Consider the following 16,218-nt stretch of genomic DNA (forward strand, 5'->3'; position numbering starts at 1 on the left):
GAAGGGGCCCTAGGAATGTAGCTTAGTGATAGAGTGCTTGTCTATCATGTATGAGTTCCTGGGTTCAATCCCCAATACTGCAAAAGAAAGAAAAATAGAATGCATGCTCAGTGTGTAAAAGCATACCTACTTGTAAAACTACCTCAGATGCAATAGCTGCAAGACTGAGATAGATGTGGAGACTCATACTGTGAATAGCATTTCTCTTGCTAATATGACTTTATCAACAGTGTTCATGATTTTTACAAAGTTCCAAGTTGAGCAAAGTACTAATTTACACAGTAGTTGAAACTATAGAAAATTATGTATGAAACAGGTTCTAGATTTCATTTGATATGAACAACTAGTTTTCACCTATGTGATTTTGTGGAAACATTACAAATCATGCAGGATACATGACTGTTCATCAGAATTATCGCATCTCTGCACCATTTCTTACCCACCACAACATACCCTCCAACATATGAACCCATTATTGTAACAACCAAAATCAGCTCTATAAAATTTTCTTAATACCTCCCAAAGTAAAATAACACCTGCTGAAAGTACTGGTCTAGGCCAAGGGTCAGTGACCCATCATCTGGATTTTTGTAGTAAAGTTTCATTGAAACATAGCAATGCCTGTTCATTTTTAAATGGTCAGTGACTTTCACATAGCAAGGCAAGAGTAGTTGCAAAAGAGATTTGCCTATAGAGCTTATGGTGTTTACCATCTGGCCTGTTAAAAAAAAAAATTCCAACCCATGATAAGAACCATCTATAGCCACTTTTTCTTTCTCAAAGGATCTCTGAGGTCTAAAACTTACAGTTTCTATGTTATCACAGTGGAGTTGAATAATAAATACAAGTTGATTCATTCTATTTTTCTGAATTATCTTGATAATTTATTTAAATTAAATCTGCAGACATACTAGGGATTAAATCCTGGTCCTTGTCCATGCTAGGCAAGCACTATATCACTAAGCTACACCCCCCAACCCTTTATTACATTTTATTTTGAGACACAGTTTGCTAAATTTCCAGGTTGGCCTCCAGCTTGTGATCCTTCTGCCTCAGTCTGCCAAGTAGATGGGGTAACAGTGCCATCATGCCCAGCTAAGTATTTTTAAATATATATAGTTAATTCCACTACAACAGAATTAGAGATGGTTGCTAGGAGCACTGACAATTGAATTAGGGAAGTTATATTTTTAATGTTACTTTTAAGGGTGCATAAGGGCAGTGGGAAAGAGAGATGCTTATCATTTAGAGAGAAATACTACTTTCAAGTGTCCACAAAAAAGGATTTATTTTGGTGATTGTATTTAGAAATCCAATTTTTATTTTCTTCTCTTTGGTTTTTATTTAAGCTTTTGAAAGTTGACATATTTTACATTTTTTTAAGATTTTCCCAGATCAGGAGAATCAGGAGGTTTTAGTGTGATGTAAGAATTAAGAGCGGGGATTTTGAAGTCAAACCTGGCTCTACCACTTACTGAATATACTTCGACAAGTTATTTAACCATGTCCTTCCAATGTTTTATAATTTTTGTGAGAAGTAAATGAGATAATGATCTGTTGTGAGACAGAACAAATGCATAATGAATAGTGAAGTCCAACATCTGGAAGACAGATTTGGATGTTTTACAACAGATTATGAATTTGAAAATACCTTTTACATATTATGAAAGACAAAATTGAAACAATTCAGAAACGTACAGACTCATATTTTCTTTTATTGTTTTATCACTGTGCTACATCCCCCATCCTCCTTATTTTTTATTTTGAGATGGATCTTAATAAGTTGCTGAGACTGGCCTCAAACTTGGGATCTTCCTGCCTCATCCTCCCATGTTGCTGGGGTTACAGATGTACACCACCACACCTAGAATTAAGTACTATTTTAAAGGATGTCCTTCTAAACAGCTCTCTGCATTTATATACCTAGAGATACTTAAAATTTGTTAACAATTAGGTCCTGTCATTTTAATGTTCTTACTTGATCTAGTTCTGACAGTTTTCTACTGGTTGGAGTATTCTGTTCATAGTGAATAATGATCACCTTGAACTAATGGAATATTTCTTTTAGTTATTTGCTTTGTTGCATTTGGTTGTTTCAGGTGGAGTTTTGATGACACGGTAACTCATTTCATCTATCAAGGCCGTCCAAATGACAGTAATCGAGAGTATAAGTCTATAAAAGAAAGAGGAATACACATTGTTTCTGAGCACTGGCTTTTAGAAGTAAGCAATGCTTTATTCCATCCCTTCTCTGTTAATTGAAAATGTTTACTGACTGTAATCCCACCAACTTGGGAGGCTAAGTGAGGAAGATCGCAAGTTCTAGGTCAGTCTCAGCAACTTAGCAAGACCCTATCTCATAATAAAAAGTGTTGAGGATATAGCTCCAGGTAAAGCACCCCTGGCCTGGGTTCAGTAACTAGTACCAAAAAAGAAAAAAAAGAAAAGAAAATATTTATGAATATTTCAGAGCACAAACCAGTTTCCCTGTCTGTAAACAAGTTTGCTAATCTAGGTTAGCTATGTGTGGCAGCTCTTCATTGTCAGAACATGTGGTAGAGCAGAACCACTCCCCTCATGGCCAGAAAGTGAAAAAGAGAAAAAGGAAGGGGTTGGGGTCCCACTCTCCCTTTTGAGAACACACCCCTCACTCCCTACCAAAGACCTCCCTTTAGGCCCCAGCTCTTGAAAGTTTCCATCACCTCCCAATAGAGCTAAGCTGGGGCCAAGCCTCTAACACATCAGTCTTTGGGGGACACTGAAGATCCAGACCACAGCATACATTTCATTGCTTTGGCATCAAAAACTTATCTTTATTGCTTAAATATTTAACAAATCTTCAATGTGTACTCTATTCTGATTCTTTTCACTAGTTAAAAATAGTACGAATGAACAGGACTTGGTAGTATACACCAGCTACCTGCGAGGCCGAGGCAGGAGGATCACAAGTTCTAGGCCAGCCTGGGCAACTCAGTGAGTCCCTATCTCAAAATAAAAGATCAAAGGGGCTGGGGTGTAGCTCAGTGGAGGAGCACTTGCCTACATGTGCAAGGCAAGGGTCGAACAGAAATGCTCTGCGTGTGTTCTGTTCCCAGGATTGCCTCCCACACTTCAAGTGTCTGTGTGTGTGAATGTATGAATGAAAATTTTATAATTCGAGAGAAATTAATTTAACAGACTAATACAATTTAGAACCCTGTTTCTCCTTTTTTTTAATTCATTTTTATTGTAAACAAATGGGATACATGTTGTTTCTGTTTGTACATGGAATAACAGCATACCATTTGCATAATCATACATTTACATAGGGTAATGATGTTTGATTCATTCTGTTATTTTTCCTTCCCCCCACCCCTCCCTCCCCTCTTTTCCCTCTATACAGTCCCTCCTTCCTCCATTCTTGCCCCCCCACCCCCCCTTATGTGCCATCATCCGCTTATCAGCGAGATCATTTGTCCTTTGGTTTTTTGAGTTGGCTTATCTCACTTAGCATGATATTCTCCAGTTTCATCCATTTGCCTGCAAATGCCATAATTTTTTTTATGGCTGAGTAATATTCCATTGTGTATATATACCACAGTTTCTTTATCCATTCATCAATTGAAAGACATCTAGGTTGGTTCCACAATCTGGCTATTGTGAATTGAGCAGCTATGAACATTGATGTGGCTGTATCTCTGTAGTATGCTGATTTTAAGTCCTTTGGGTATAGGCCAAGGAGTGGGATAGCTGGGTCAAATGGTGGTTCCATTCCAAGTTTTCTAAGGAATCTCCACACTGCTTTCCAGAGTGGCTGCACTAATTTGCAACCCCACCAGCAATGTATGAGTGTACCTTTTTCCCCACATCCTCTCCAACACCTATTGTTGCTTGTATTCTTGATAATCACCATTCTAATTGAGGTGAGATGGAATCTTAGTGTAGTTTTGATTTGCATTTCTCTTATTACTAAAGATGGTGAATATTTTTTCATGTTTGTTGATTGCTTGTAGATCTTCTTCTGTGAAGCATCTGTTCATATCCTTAACCCATTTGTTGATTGGGTTATTTGTATTCTTCATGTACAGTTTTTTGAGTTCTTTATATATTCTGGAAATTAGTGCTCTATCTGAAGTATGAGTGGCAAAGATATTCTCCCACTCTGTAGGCTCTCTCTTCGCATTGCTGATAGTTTCCTTTGCTGAGAGAAAGCTATTTAGTTTGAGTCTACTCCAGTTATTGATTCTTGCTTTTTTTTCTTGTGCTATGGGAATCCTGTTAAGGAAGTCTGATCCTAAGCCAACAAGTTGAAGATTTGGACCTACTTTTTCTTCTATAAGATGCAGGGTCTCTGGTCTGATTTCAAGGTTCTTGATCCATTATGAGTTGATTTTTGTGCAGAGCGAGAGGTAGGGATTTAGTTTCATTCTGTTGCATATGGATTTCCAGTTTTCCCAGCACCATTTGTTGAACAGGCTATCTTTTCTCCATTGCATATTTTTGGCCCCTTTGTCTAGTATGAGAAAATTGTATTTATTTGGGTTTGTGTCCGTGTCCTCTATTCTGTACCATTGATCTACCTGTCTATTTTGGTGCCAATACCATGTCGTTTTTGTTACTATTGCTTTGTAGTATAGTTGAGGTTCTGGTATTGCAATACCCCCTGTTTCATTCTTCCTGCTAAGGATTGCTTTAGCTATTCTGGGTTTCTTATTCTTCCAAATGAATTTCATGATTACTTGCTCTATTTCTGTAAGGTACATCATTGGGATTTTAATTGGAATTACATTGAATCTGTAGAGCACTTTTGGTAGTATGGCCATTTTGACAATATTAATTCTGCCTATCCAAGAACATGGGAGATCTTTCCATCTTCTAAGGTCTTCCTCAATTTCTTTCTTCAATGTTTTGTAGTTTTCATTGTAGAGATCTTTTAGCTCTTTGGTTAGATTGATGCCCAAGTATTTTATTTTTTTTGAGGCTACTGCCAGTGGAGTTGTTTTCCTCATTTCCCTTTCAGATGTTTCGTCGCTTGCGTATAAAAATGCTTTAGATTTATGCATGTTGATTTTATAGCCTGCTATTTTGCTGAATTAATTGATGAGGTCTAGAAGTTTTCTGGAGGAGTTTTTTGGATCCTCTAAATATAGAATCATGTCATCAGCAAATAGTGACAGCTTAATTTCCTCTTTTCCTATTCGTATCCCTTTAATTTCTTTATTCTGTCTAATTGCTCTGGCTAGAGTTTCGAGGACAATGTTGAATAGAAGTGGTGAAAGAGGACATCCCTGTCTTGTTCCCGTTTTTAAATGGAATGGTTTCAGTTTTTCTCCATTAAGAATGATGTTGGCCATGGGCTTAGCATAAATAGTCTTTACAATGTTCAGGTATGTTCCTACTATCCCTATTTTTCCTAGTGTTTTGAGCATGAAGGGGTGTTGTATTTTGTCAAATGCTTTTTCTGCGTCAATTGATATAACCATATGATTCTTGTCCTTAAGTCTATTGACATGATGGATTACGTTTATTGATTTATGGATGTTAAACCATCCTTGCATTCCAGGGATGAACCCCACTTGATCATGGTGCACGATTTTCTTAATATGTTTTTGGATACGGTTTGCCGATATTTTGTTAAGGATCTTTGCATCTATATTCATCAAGGATATTGGGTCTAAAATTTTCTTTCCTTGATGTGTCTTTTCCTGGTTTGGGTATGAGGGTGATATTAGCTTCATAGAATGAGTTTGGTAGGGTACCCTCCTTTTCTATTTCCTGGAATACTTTGAGAAGTATTGGAATGAGTTCTTCTTTGAAGGTCTTGTAGAACTCAGCTGAGAATCCGTCTGGTCCTGGGCTTTTCTTGGATGGGCTTTTCTTTTTTTTAATGGCTTCTTGTATTTCATTGCTTGATATTGATGTGTTTAAATTGTGTATGTCTTCCTGGTTCAGTTTGGGAGGAGCATATGTCTCTAGAAATTTGTCAATGTCTTTGGTAGTTTCTATTTTGTTGGAATACAGATTTTCAAAGTAGCTTCTCATTATGTTATGTATCTCAGTGGTGTCTGTTGTGATATTTCCTTTTTCATCACAAATTTTAGTAATTTGAATTTTCTCTCTCCTTCTCTTTGTTAGTGTGTCTAAGGGTTTGTCTATTTTGTTTACTTTCTCAAAGAACCAACTTTTTGTTTTGTCAGTTTTTTGAATTGTTTCTTTTGTTTCAGCTTCATTGATTTCAGCTCTGATTTTAATTATTTCCTGTCTTCTACTACTTTTGCTGTTTTCTGTTCCTCTTTTTCTAGGGCTTTGAGCTGTAATGTTAGGTCATTTAGTTGTTGACTTTTCATTCTTTTCTGGAATGCGCTCCATGCAATGAATTTTCCTCTTAGTACCGCTTTCATAGTGTCTCAGAGATTTTGATATGTTGTATCGTCCTTCTCATTGACCTCTAAGAATTTTTTTATCTCCTTCTCTTATCCATGTTTCATTCAATAGTATATTATTTAGTCTCCAGGTGTTGAGGTAATTTCTGTTATTTATTTTGTCATTGATTTCTACTCTCAGTCCATTATGATCTGATAGAACACAAGGCAGTATCTCTATTTTTTTGCATTGCCTAAGGGCTGCTTTGTGGCATAACATATGGTCTATTTTCGAGAAGGTTCCACATGCTGCTGAGAAGAAAGTGAATCCGCTTGTTGATGGATGGACTATTCTATATATGTCTATTAATTCTAGGTTATTGATTGTGTTATTGAGTTCTGTGGTTTCTTTGGTTGGTTTTTGTTTGGAAGATCTATCTAGTGGTGACAGCGGTGCGTTAAAGTCACCCAGAATTATTGTGTTGTGGTCTATGTGATTCCTGAAATTGAGAAGAATTTGTTTGATGAACAGGGATATGCACCATTGTTTGGGGCGTAAATATTTACTATCGTTATGTCTTCCTGATTTATGGTTCCCTTAAGCAGTATGAAATGTCCTTCTTTATCCCTTCTGACTAACTTTGGCTTGAAGTCCACTTTATCTAATATAAGGATGGAAAACCCTGCTTTTTTTTTAAGTCCATGTGCGTGGTAGGTTTTTTCCCATCCTTTCACTGTTGATGTCTTTTTTTCACTTTTTTTTTTTCACTGTGGATGTCTGTGGATGTCTTTTTCTATGAGATGAGTCTCTTGCAGGCAGCATATTGTTGGGTCTTTCTTTTTAATCCATTCTGCCAGTCTATGTCTTTTGATTGATGAGTTTAAACCATTAACATTCAGGGTTATTATTGAGATATTATTCATATTCCCAGTCATTTGGGCTTATTTTTGGTTTTTAAGTTGGCTTGGTTTCTCCTTTGAGTGGTTTTTCTCTAAGGTAGTTCCTCCCTTTGCTGACCTCCATTGTTGTTTTTCATTTCCTCCTCATGGAATATTTTGTTGAGAACATTCTGCAGTGCAGGCTTTCTATTTGTAAATTCTTTTAACTTTTGTTTATCATGGAAGGATTTTATTTCATCTTCAAATCTGAAGGTTAGTTTTGCTGGGTAAAGGATTCTTGGTTGGCAACCATGTTCTTTCAGAGCTTGAAATATGTTGTTCCAGGCCCTTCTAGCTTTTAGAGTCTGGGTTGAGAAGTCGGCTGCTATCCGTATTGGTCTCCTATGTATGTAATCTGATGCTTTTCTCTTGCGGCCTTCAAAATCCTATCTTTATTTTGAATGTTAGGCATTTTCATTATAATGTACCTTGGTGTGGATCTGTTGTGATTTTGTGCATTTGGTGTTCTGTAAGCCTCTTGTATTTGATTTTCCATTTCATTCTTCAGGTTTGGGAAATTTTCTGATATTATTTCATTGAATAAGTTGTTCATTCCTTTGGTTTGTATCTCTGTGGCTTCCTCAATCCCAATAATTCTTAAATTTGGTCTTTTTATGATGTCCCGTGGTTCTTGGAGATTCTGTTCATGATTTCTTACCATCTTCTGTGTTTGGGCAACTTTATTTTCCAGATTAAATATTTTGTCTTCATTGTCTGAGGTTGTGTCTTCCAAGTGTCTAGTCTTTTGGTGATGCTTTCCATTGAGTTTTTTATTTGGTTTATTGCTTCCTTCATTTCAAGAATTTACATTTGGTTTTTTTTGAGAATCTCTATCTGTTTGTTGAAATGATCTTTTGTTTCCTGCAGTTGCTCTTTCAGCGTATTGGTATTATCATTCATTGCCTGCATTTGCTTTCTTATCTCATGCTTTGCTTCGCGAATCATCTTAATCATGTATAATCTGAAGTCCTTTTCTGACATTTCTTCTAACATACTGTCATTGGATTCTATTAATATAGAATCTAGATTTGTTTGGATCATTTTCTTCCCTTGTTTTTTCATGTTGTTTATGTATCTTCCCCTCTAGCAGTGCAGATCTGGGGTATTGCAGATTTCCCCCTATAGCCTTATAGTGGCCCTATAGGTTTCCAAAACCTTTTCTTTAAGGTGAGATCAGTATTAGCAGTGCCCAGTTTAGACACTATGCAATCCTAGACCAAATAGCCCCTATGAGGACAATAACAAAATTGTCATAATAAACAGAATGAGTTCAAATATTATCTTCAGTAAAACAAACAGATTTGCAGTAAGGGCTGCAGTTTCTAATGGAGGACAAAGAGGATGCAGAGGGATGTAGAATTTGGCTGTTAATGGGATAAGAAAAGAATATACAGAAGTTGTAGATTAAAGAAAGGGTGAGAGTGTAATCAAAAGAAATTGGATGTTAGCATGCAAAAAAGGGAGAAAGAGACTCTGAGGGAACAGGTAAACAAAAAGAAAAGAGCAAGAAAAGTAAAGAAATAAAAACTTAAAATTTTTCAATAAGGATAAAAAAGAAAATCTACAGTATAACAGTCATATAGTAATAAAACCTCCCAGTCTTTAGTAACCTGATGCAGGAGAGGTACCTGACATTGAGCTTCTAGTCTCCAGCAGGCGTCTCAGGATGGGATTTGCCCCACCTAAAGATCAGAGCTAAGGCTTCCAGGATAACCCAAGATGGCCCCTCTGGCTTCCAAATGTGTTGGCAAATGGGGAGCTGCAGCTCAGGGTGTGGACATGGTCAGCTGGAGGTCCTGGAGGCGGCATGCGGTTGGTCAGGCAGGGGCCTGGAGGTCGGGTGTGTTTGGTGTGGTTGTGGGATCCTGGAGGCTGGGTGCAGTCGGTCTGGGGTCCCGGTGATAGGGTGCAGTCAGTTGGTCTGGGGGTCCTGGCGGCACCGAGCAGTCAGTCGACATGAGGGCCCCAGAGGCAGGGAGTGATCGGTCCAGCTGAGGGATCCTGGAGATGGGGCTGTCAGTCCAGCCAGGGGTCCTATGGGGCTTGGCTGTTGTCTCAAAATGGCGGCAGCCATGTGTAATCAAACCTCAGGTACTGTAACAGTGAACTTCTAGGCAACAGCAGGCAGCTGGTGCTCCACTGGCGGTTGGCAATTAGTTTGCTGACTATTGTCGGATGATCGGGAGGTGAACCTCATGCGGTGGGTGATGCATATGTGTAAGGCAGGCGATGGACAGGTGAGAGACAGGCAAATGGCGGATGATAGGCTCCTGACAGTGAGCAGCAATCTGCTTGTTTCTCCTTTCTTTTGTGTGTTCCCTGGACTATAATTGATACCTCTGCAAAAGCACAGAAATAGAATTATATTTTTTACTTTAGTGGTCATGATGATACAAAAAGACAGTTTGTCATTTATATGATTGAATTCCCACCCCACCCCCTGCTTCTTTTTGGTACCGGGGCACTTAACCACTGAGCTACATCCCCAGCCATTTTTATTTTTTATTTTGAGACAGGGTCTCACTAAGTTGCTGTGGCTGTCCTTGAACTTGTGATCCTCTTGCTTCAGCCTCCTAAATCTCTGGGATTACAGATGTGTGCCACCATGCCCAGCTATAAACTGCCTTTTAAAACTTTAATTTTGTGAATTTTTGCCACCTTACAACAGGCTGTATTGGTTGTTCTTTTCCTGCTTAACATCTTTTAGTCAATTCTGTTTCAAAACACTATTGTATTGCAGTGTGCCCAGGAGTATAAGCATCTTCCTGAATCTCTTTATCCACATACTTATAATCCCAAAATGAGCCTGGATATCAGTACCGTTCAAGACAGCAGACTCTGTAAGAGTCGAGTGCCCTCAGCTGTCTCTGCAGCAAAGGATGATGAGGTAGGCAGTGTGCACAATATGTGCCCCTCCTAATCTGAATGCATAATCATAGGTTGCTGTGGGACCTTATCTGGTGACTTCATTTGAGCAATTATAATTTTTCTCTTTGAACAGCCAGATCATTTGCCTGTAGAAGAAAATGATATAGGAAACATGACCACCAGTAATAAAGAATCAGCACTATCAGATGGAAATGAAAAGAATGATTCTAAAGGAGGTAAAGCATTTTAAATTCCAAAAAGAAAAGGTTACAAATATGTATTTTTGCCACAGACTGCTTTACGATTTTTTTCTGTTTCTAAATACTGGCATATATATACACACATATATATGTATGTATATATATACACACACATCTACATATATATATATACACACACACAATATATATATACACATGCATACATACATATTTGAGGATTAAGTCTAGATTCTCTGCTGCCATTCAGTGAAGTTTAAGTGACTGAAGAATTAAACATTATGGAATGGATGGAACTGGGTATTCGCAGAGTCAGTGCAATACAATTCTGTTCCATTAAAGATAGGGAAAGATAGGGAGAATGTTTGTTTGTTTTTCCTTTCTCATCTTGGGGATTGAACCCAGGAACACTACCACTGAGCTGAACTACATCCCTAGCCCTTTTTGGTTTTTAGTTGGATACAGGGTCTCACTAAGTTGCTGAGGCTGTCCTTGAACTTGGAATCCTCTTACCTCAATCTCCACGGTTGCTGGGATTATAGGCAATTGATGATTTTTAAAAAATTTGTTCTTTATCAGGTATAGTGGCACATACCTGTAATTGCAGAGACTCAGGAGACTGAGGCAGGAGGATCACAAATTTGAGGCCAGCTTCATCAATTTAGCAAGGCCCTAAGCAACTTAGACCCTGTCTCTAAATTAGAAAATAAAAATGGGAATGTAGCTCAGTGATAAAGCATCTCTTGAGTTCAGTCCTCAGTAACCCAAAAAATATTCTTTGGTTCAGGTTTTTTCAGTGATTTGTAAATAGTTTTATTATGTGTATAGTATACTTGGACACGATTTTAAAGGTCTGGAAGGAAGTATGAAGAGTTTCTCCTGCCATTGTTTATCCTGGGTTACTCACCTGTCCTTCTAGTGCTATTTTATGCATAGACAATTATAAATATATATGTTTCTTTCTCTCATTTTTTAAAAAATGCGTAAGTTTGGACTACTCCACGTGCTGTCTGTCTTTATGTTTAATGGTTCACCTTAGGGACTGTGTCATCTCAGTACAGGCATACCTCAGAGACACTGCAGGCTTGACTCCAGATACCTGCAATAATCAAATGTCACAATAAAGTGAGTCACATGGATTTTTTTCCTCAGGGCTTATAAAAGTTGTGTTTACACTATATTGTAATCTGTAAACTTGTGCAAAAGCATTATGTCTTTTAAAAAACAATGTATACGCCATAATTTAAAAATACTTTATTGCTCAAAATGCCAGTGATCGTCTGAGCCTTTGGCAAGATATAATCTTGTTGTTGATAGAGGGTCTTGCCTCTACCGATGGCTGTGATTGACCCGGATGGTGGTTGCTAAAGCTTAGGTTGGCTCTGACAGTTTCTTAAAGTAACACAGCAGTGAGGTTTGTCACAATGGTTGACTTTTTGTTTCATCAAATATTTTTTTGTAATGTGATGTTGATGCTTTTGATTCCTTTTTACACAAAGTAGAACTTCCTTTAAAACTGGAGCCTGTCCTCTCAAACTCTACTGTTACTTTATCAACTAAATTTATGTGATATTCTAAATCTAAATCTTAATACCATTTCAACAATGTTCCCATCCCCAGAGTAGATTTCATCTCAAGAAGCCACTTTTTGATCATTCATGAGAAGCAGCTCCTCATCCCCTGAGGTTTCATCATAAGGTCACCGCAATTCAGACTCATCTTTAGGCTCCACTTCTAATTCTGGTTCTCTTCAGAGCTAATCACAATATTGTAGGATGTGATCAGATAGGGAAATTGACCTTGATTGGTATACTCGTTTGTTTCAAGTTCTCACACAGACCTTGGAGATGAGAGAAAACTTCCAAAAGCAGCTGCAGGAGATCATGTCTGCCACCTCCATCGTGAAACCCCAGGGACAGAGGACTTCCCTTTCAAGAAGTGGCTGTAACAGCACCTCCTCGACCCCTGACAGCACACGCTCTGCTAGAAGTGGACGAAGTAGAGTCCTAGAGGCGCTGAGGTGTGTGCCTGTCACTAATGGCAGAAAGAATAGCTGACTTGAGAGAAATGGAGGTCCTCATTTAAGACCTGGTGACTCATTTTCATAAGTTAGGCTCGTTTTGCCTTTTTTAAAAAAAATAAGTGATAAAGCAGAAGTTTAGAGTATCAAGACCAGGAAGAGGGTTATATTAGTAGACCTACTTATCACAAATAATAAGTGTCATATTCCATTATCTATTGGCTTTGGCCTCTGCTGACTGGAAATTTCTCCTTCCTAGTGTTCCCTCCTTCCCTTCCTCACTCAGAGCAATTTAAGATTGAGAATGCTTACTTGAGTCAGGAAGCCAACACAGAGGTTTGTCCCAGCAATCTCCAGCTTCAGGGGGACGCATGATTAATGCTTTTTATTGCCTCCCCTGAGACAAAAGTGATTTTAAATCCATTTTGAAAGCGAAGTCACTAGTCGATCAGCCCCCTCTGATCTTTAGTATTAGTATTAACCAGTGAGTACTTATGTGTGTAAAGGGTTTTTTGTTGTTGTTGGCTTGGGGTTTTTGTTTTGTTCTATTTTTTTGCTTTTTGGTGGTGGTTTTGGGTTCAAACCCAGGGCTTCATCATGTATGTAAAGCTAGAGTCTCACTAATTTGCTGAGACTGACTTTGAACTTGCAGTCCTCCTGTCTCAGCCTCCTGAGCCGCTGGGATTCCAGGCAAGCACCATCACGCCCAGTTCCTTATCGGAGCTCTGCTTGTAGTTTGTACTCTATATGGATTTGTCTTCTAGGAAAGGTGAGTGTAGTTCTTAGGGCAATTTGATTTAAGTTCAGTAGCATAGCTGTCTTTTTCCAGGTAGAAGAAAAATCTGTAACTGTAGGGTGAGTGTTATGGGATTATATCTAATTGATAAGTTGAACTATTAATTTATCCTATACTATTTTTTTCAGAGACCAGTTTTTTAAATGCTGAATAAATAGCTTTTGTTCAATATACTACATATCATATTTTGTCATTATGGAGAACTTAAATCCTGTGCCAAGCTACAGTAAATAAATATACTCAGAATAAAAAGCTGTCTCTACTGGGCACCATGGTGTACGCCTGTAATCCCAGTGACTTGGGAGGCTGAGGCAGGAGGATCTTGAGTTCAAAACTGCCCTCAGCAAAAGCAAGGCATTAAGCAACTAAATGAGACCCTGTCTCTAAATAGAATAGAAAATAGGGCTGGGGATGTGACTCAGTGGCCTAGTGCCCCTGAGTTCAATCCCCAGTATTTATCCTCCCCACAAATAAAAGATGTCTTTGTGTTTTGAGGCAAAGGAACTTGAGGGTACTATGTTTAGATAAACTGCTTTTACTGAGAATGCATATGCATGAAAAATGTAATTAGGATTCTGTTTATACTCTCAGATGGAATAATTATGATTTTACCATAAAGCGTGCTTTACTGTAATTCAGTGAATGGTTGGTCTGCCTTGGACTCTGAGAAGTTTGATCAAAAGACCTTTTTAAGTATGCAACCTTTACAGTAAGCTTCCAGTTTAATTATAGTTCTTATAATTTCAGTTTTAAAAAAAATACAACTGTTAGACTGAAATATAGCTCAGTGGTAGAGTGCTTGCCTGGCATTCATGAGACCTGGGATTTGGTTCCCAGCACTGCAAAACTGTTATGCAAACACAGTTTAAAAAATAGAAAACTGTTAAGCAGAGTAACCAGTTTTCTAAATATGACCATGTTTCCTTAACTTATATAATTAAGAGAAATCCTATTTTCAAATACAGCAATTATTTTAGAATTTTTAAAAATTCCTTAACTATCAAAATTTTCCTTTAACATTTTATTTACATAGACATTTGGTCAAAACATGTTTAAATTTCTGACAGAAACATTTAAAAAGGAAAAAAAACTTCCCTAGGCTAATTTTTCTGATAACTATTACCAACTGCCTATTTGTTACTGGATGGTGGGCATCCATGATCCACAACTATTATAATCTCTCTTAGGGAATTTATGTGTTTGGATTTTGTTTGGCTATTCATTATTTAAAATTGTCACTTTTATTTTATAGGCAGTCTCGACAAATAGTACCTGATATCAACACAGAGCCCTCCCAAAATGAACAGATCATTTGGGATGACCCTACGGCAAGAGAGGAGAGAGCAAGGCTTGCCAGCAATTTGCAGTGGCCTAGTTGTCCCACACAGTACTCTGAGCCTCAGGTTGACATTAAAAAATTGGAAGATTCTCCTTTTCAAGAACCTTTACGTGGTTCAGAAATTACTGAACAGGGTAATGAGAAAATAATGTTTACTTGTATGTATTAGGTACATGTTGAACTTCATAAATAGAAGCATATTGTGGTTCTCTTATACTTCTGATTTGGTCCTAAAACTTGAGTCAGAAAAGAAATTTATTCATTGAGGTACTGTTATCAGTAAATTGAAAATATAATTTCTTTGAATTTGGAAATGTGGGATTAGGCACTTTTTTCCAGGCATGATTTTCACCATTGTTCTTTTGGCCCATACATTTTTTTTGCATTTGTGCAGTTAATGCTTGGTTCTTCCCTGTATCATTTTGTTTTTATTTAATTCATCAGAAGCATACCCAGCAAATACCTCTATTTGTTCTTTGCATTATATGAGTTCCTTTCCAAGGGTTTTTTTTTTTTTCTTCCTTGAGCTTTCCCTTGAAAACAAAATGCTTCATCTTTCCCTTTTCTTTTTCACACTAATATGACTGTGTCCCTAAACTGGACATGTAGATTTGTCTCTGCCTTTGATTTTCTCCAAATGTAGAATTGCTTTCATTTTATGAATTTGGGTTACATTTTACTGATGTAAGCTTACTATTTAAAGAAAGGGTTGGAGAAACCCAGATAATACTTGCTCTTTAAAACATTAATTGCATTTGTTTATAAGCTCTAGAAAGGATATTTTCTTTTGCGTGTACTTTTTTCATTGCAGAGTTTGTGTTTAATCTGATCTCAGCCAAGGCAGATGAAAAGTGTATTGGACAGTGTCACATTGTAGCATTTTGTTGTCCTCAGCTATCAGTGATCCTGGAAATGGATGTGTGACTGAAGCCACAAAACACCCCAACTCAGAAAAACTGGAAACTCCAACAAAAGACAGTCACCTGATTCCTACACCTCAAGCTCCGAGTATTGCCTTCCCCCTAGCCAATCCACCTGTGGCTCCGCACCCTGGAGAAAAGGTTTGTTGATCCTTTGTGTGGTCATATGGCTTTTGGATATTGCCACTGTACTATAATAGAAATTTATTGATATCAATATTAAAGGCTCATCAAATGGGGCTGGGGATATAGCTCAGTTGGTATAGTGCTTGCCTCACATGCACAAAAGGCCCTGTGTTCAATCCCCAGCACCGCAAAAAAAAAAAAAAAAAAAAAAAAAAAAAGTTAATCAAATGATGAAAGCTGCATTTTATTGTACGATTTGTGTATTTGATAACTCAGAAGACTGAGAAAAAGATCAATGTAAAATAACTGTATCTGATAATTTCAATTTTTTCTAAAATTCTTTTGTATTCCAGATTGTAACGATAGAGGAGAGTCATAAAGAATTTAAAAAATACATATTTCAGTTGTCATCTCTGAATCCTCAGGAACGTATTGATTATTGTCATCTGATTGAAAAACTAGGTACCAATATTTAAATTAAATTGTTCCATTATAATAACATTAGTTGGAAGTCAAATGTCAATATTGATACCATGGTATAGAAGCTGAGAAAAAGAGTGTGGACCATAGTGGAGCAGTAGAGCTTTAATTTTATGAACTGCTCTAAATCTAAAGTCACTAGGTCATGGACCTAAAGGTTTGAGACCAACA

The 16,218-nt window shown here is 37.6% G+C and overlaps 1 protein-coding gene across 3 annotated transcripts in view; it reads left to right on the forward strand.

Moving 5' to 3' along the window:
* The window catches only part of Topbp1 (DNA topoisomerase II binding protein 1), a 75,642-nt gene that overhangs the window by 48,539 nt on the left and 10,885 nt on the right, over nt 1-16,218 (forward strand). For all 3 annotated transcript variants that reach the window (XM_047564632.1, XM_047564633.1, XM_047564634.1), the window contains 7 exons: nt 2,100-2,223; nt 10,021-10,167; nt 10,282-10,384; nt 12,194-12,386; nt 14,435-14,655; nt 15,416-15,582; nt 15,921-16,029. In XM_047564632.1, the coding sequence (XP_047420588.1) occupies nt 2,100-2,223; nt 10,021-10,167; nt 10,282-10,384; nt 12,194-12,386; nt 14,435-14,655; nt 15,416-15,582; nt 15,921-16,029 (1,064 nt within the window). The remainder of the gene's footprint in view (nt 1-2,099; nt 2,224-10,020; nt 10,168-10,281; nt 10,385-12,193; nt 12,387-14,434; nt 14,656-15,415; nt 15,583-15,920; nt 16,030-16,218) is intronic.

Source organism: Sciurus carolinensis, chromosome 9 (genome assembly GCF_902686445.1).
Source record: "Sciurus carolinensis chromosome 9, mSciCar1.2, whole genome shotgun sequence".
NCBI classification, from domain to species: domain Eukaryota; kingdom Metazoa; phylum Chordata; class Mammalia; order Rodentia; family Sciuridae; genus Sciurus; species Sciurus carolinensis.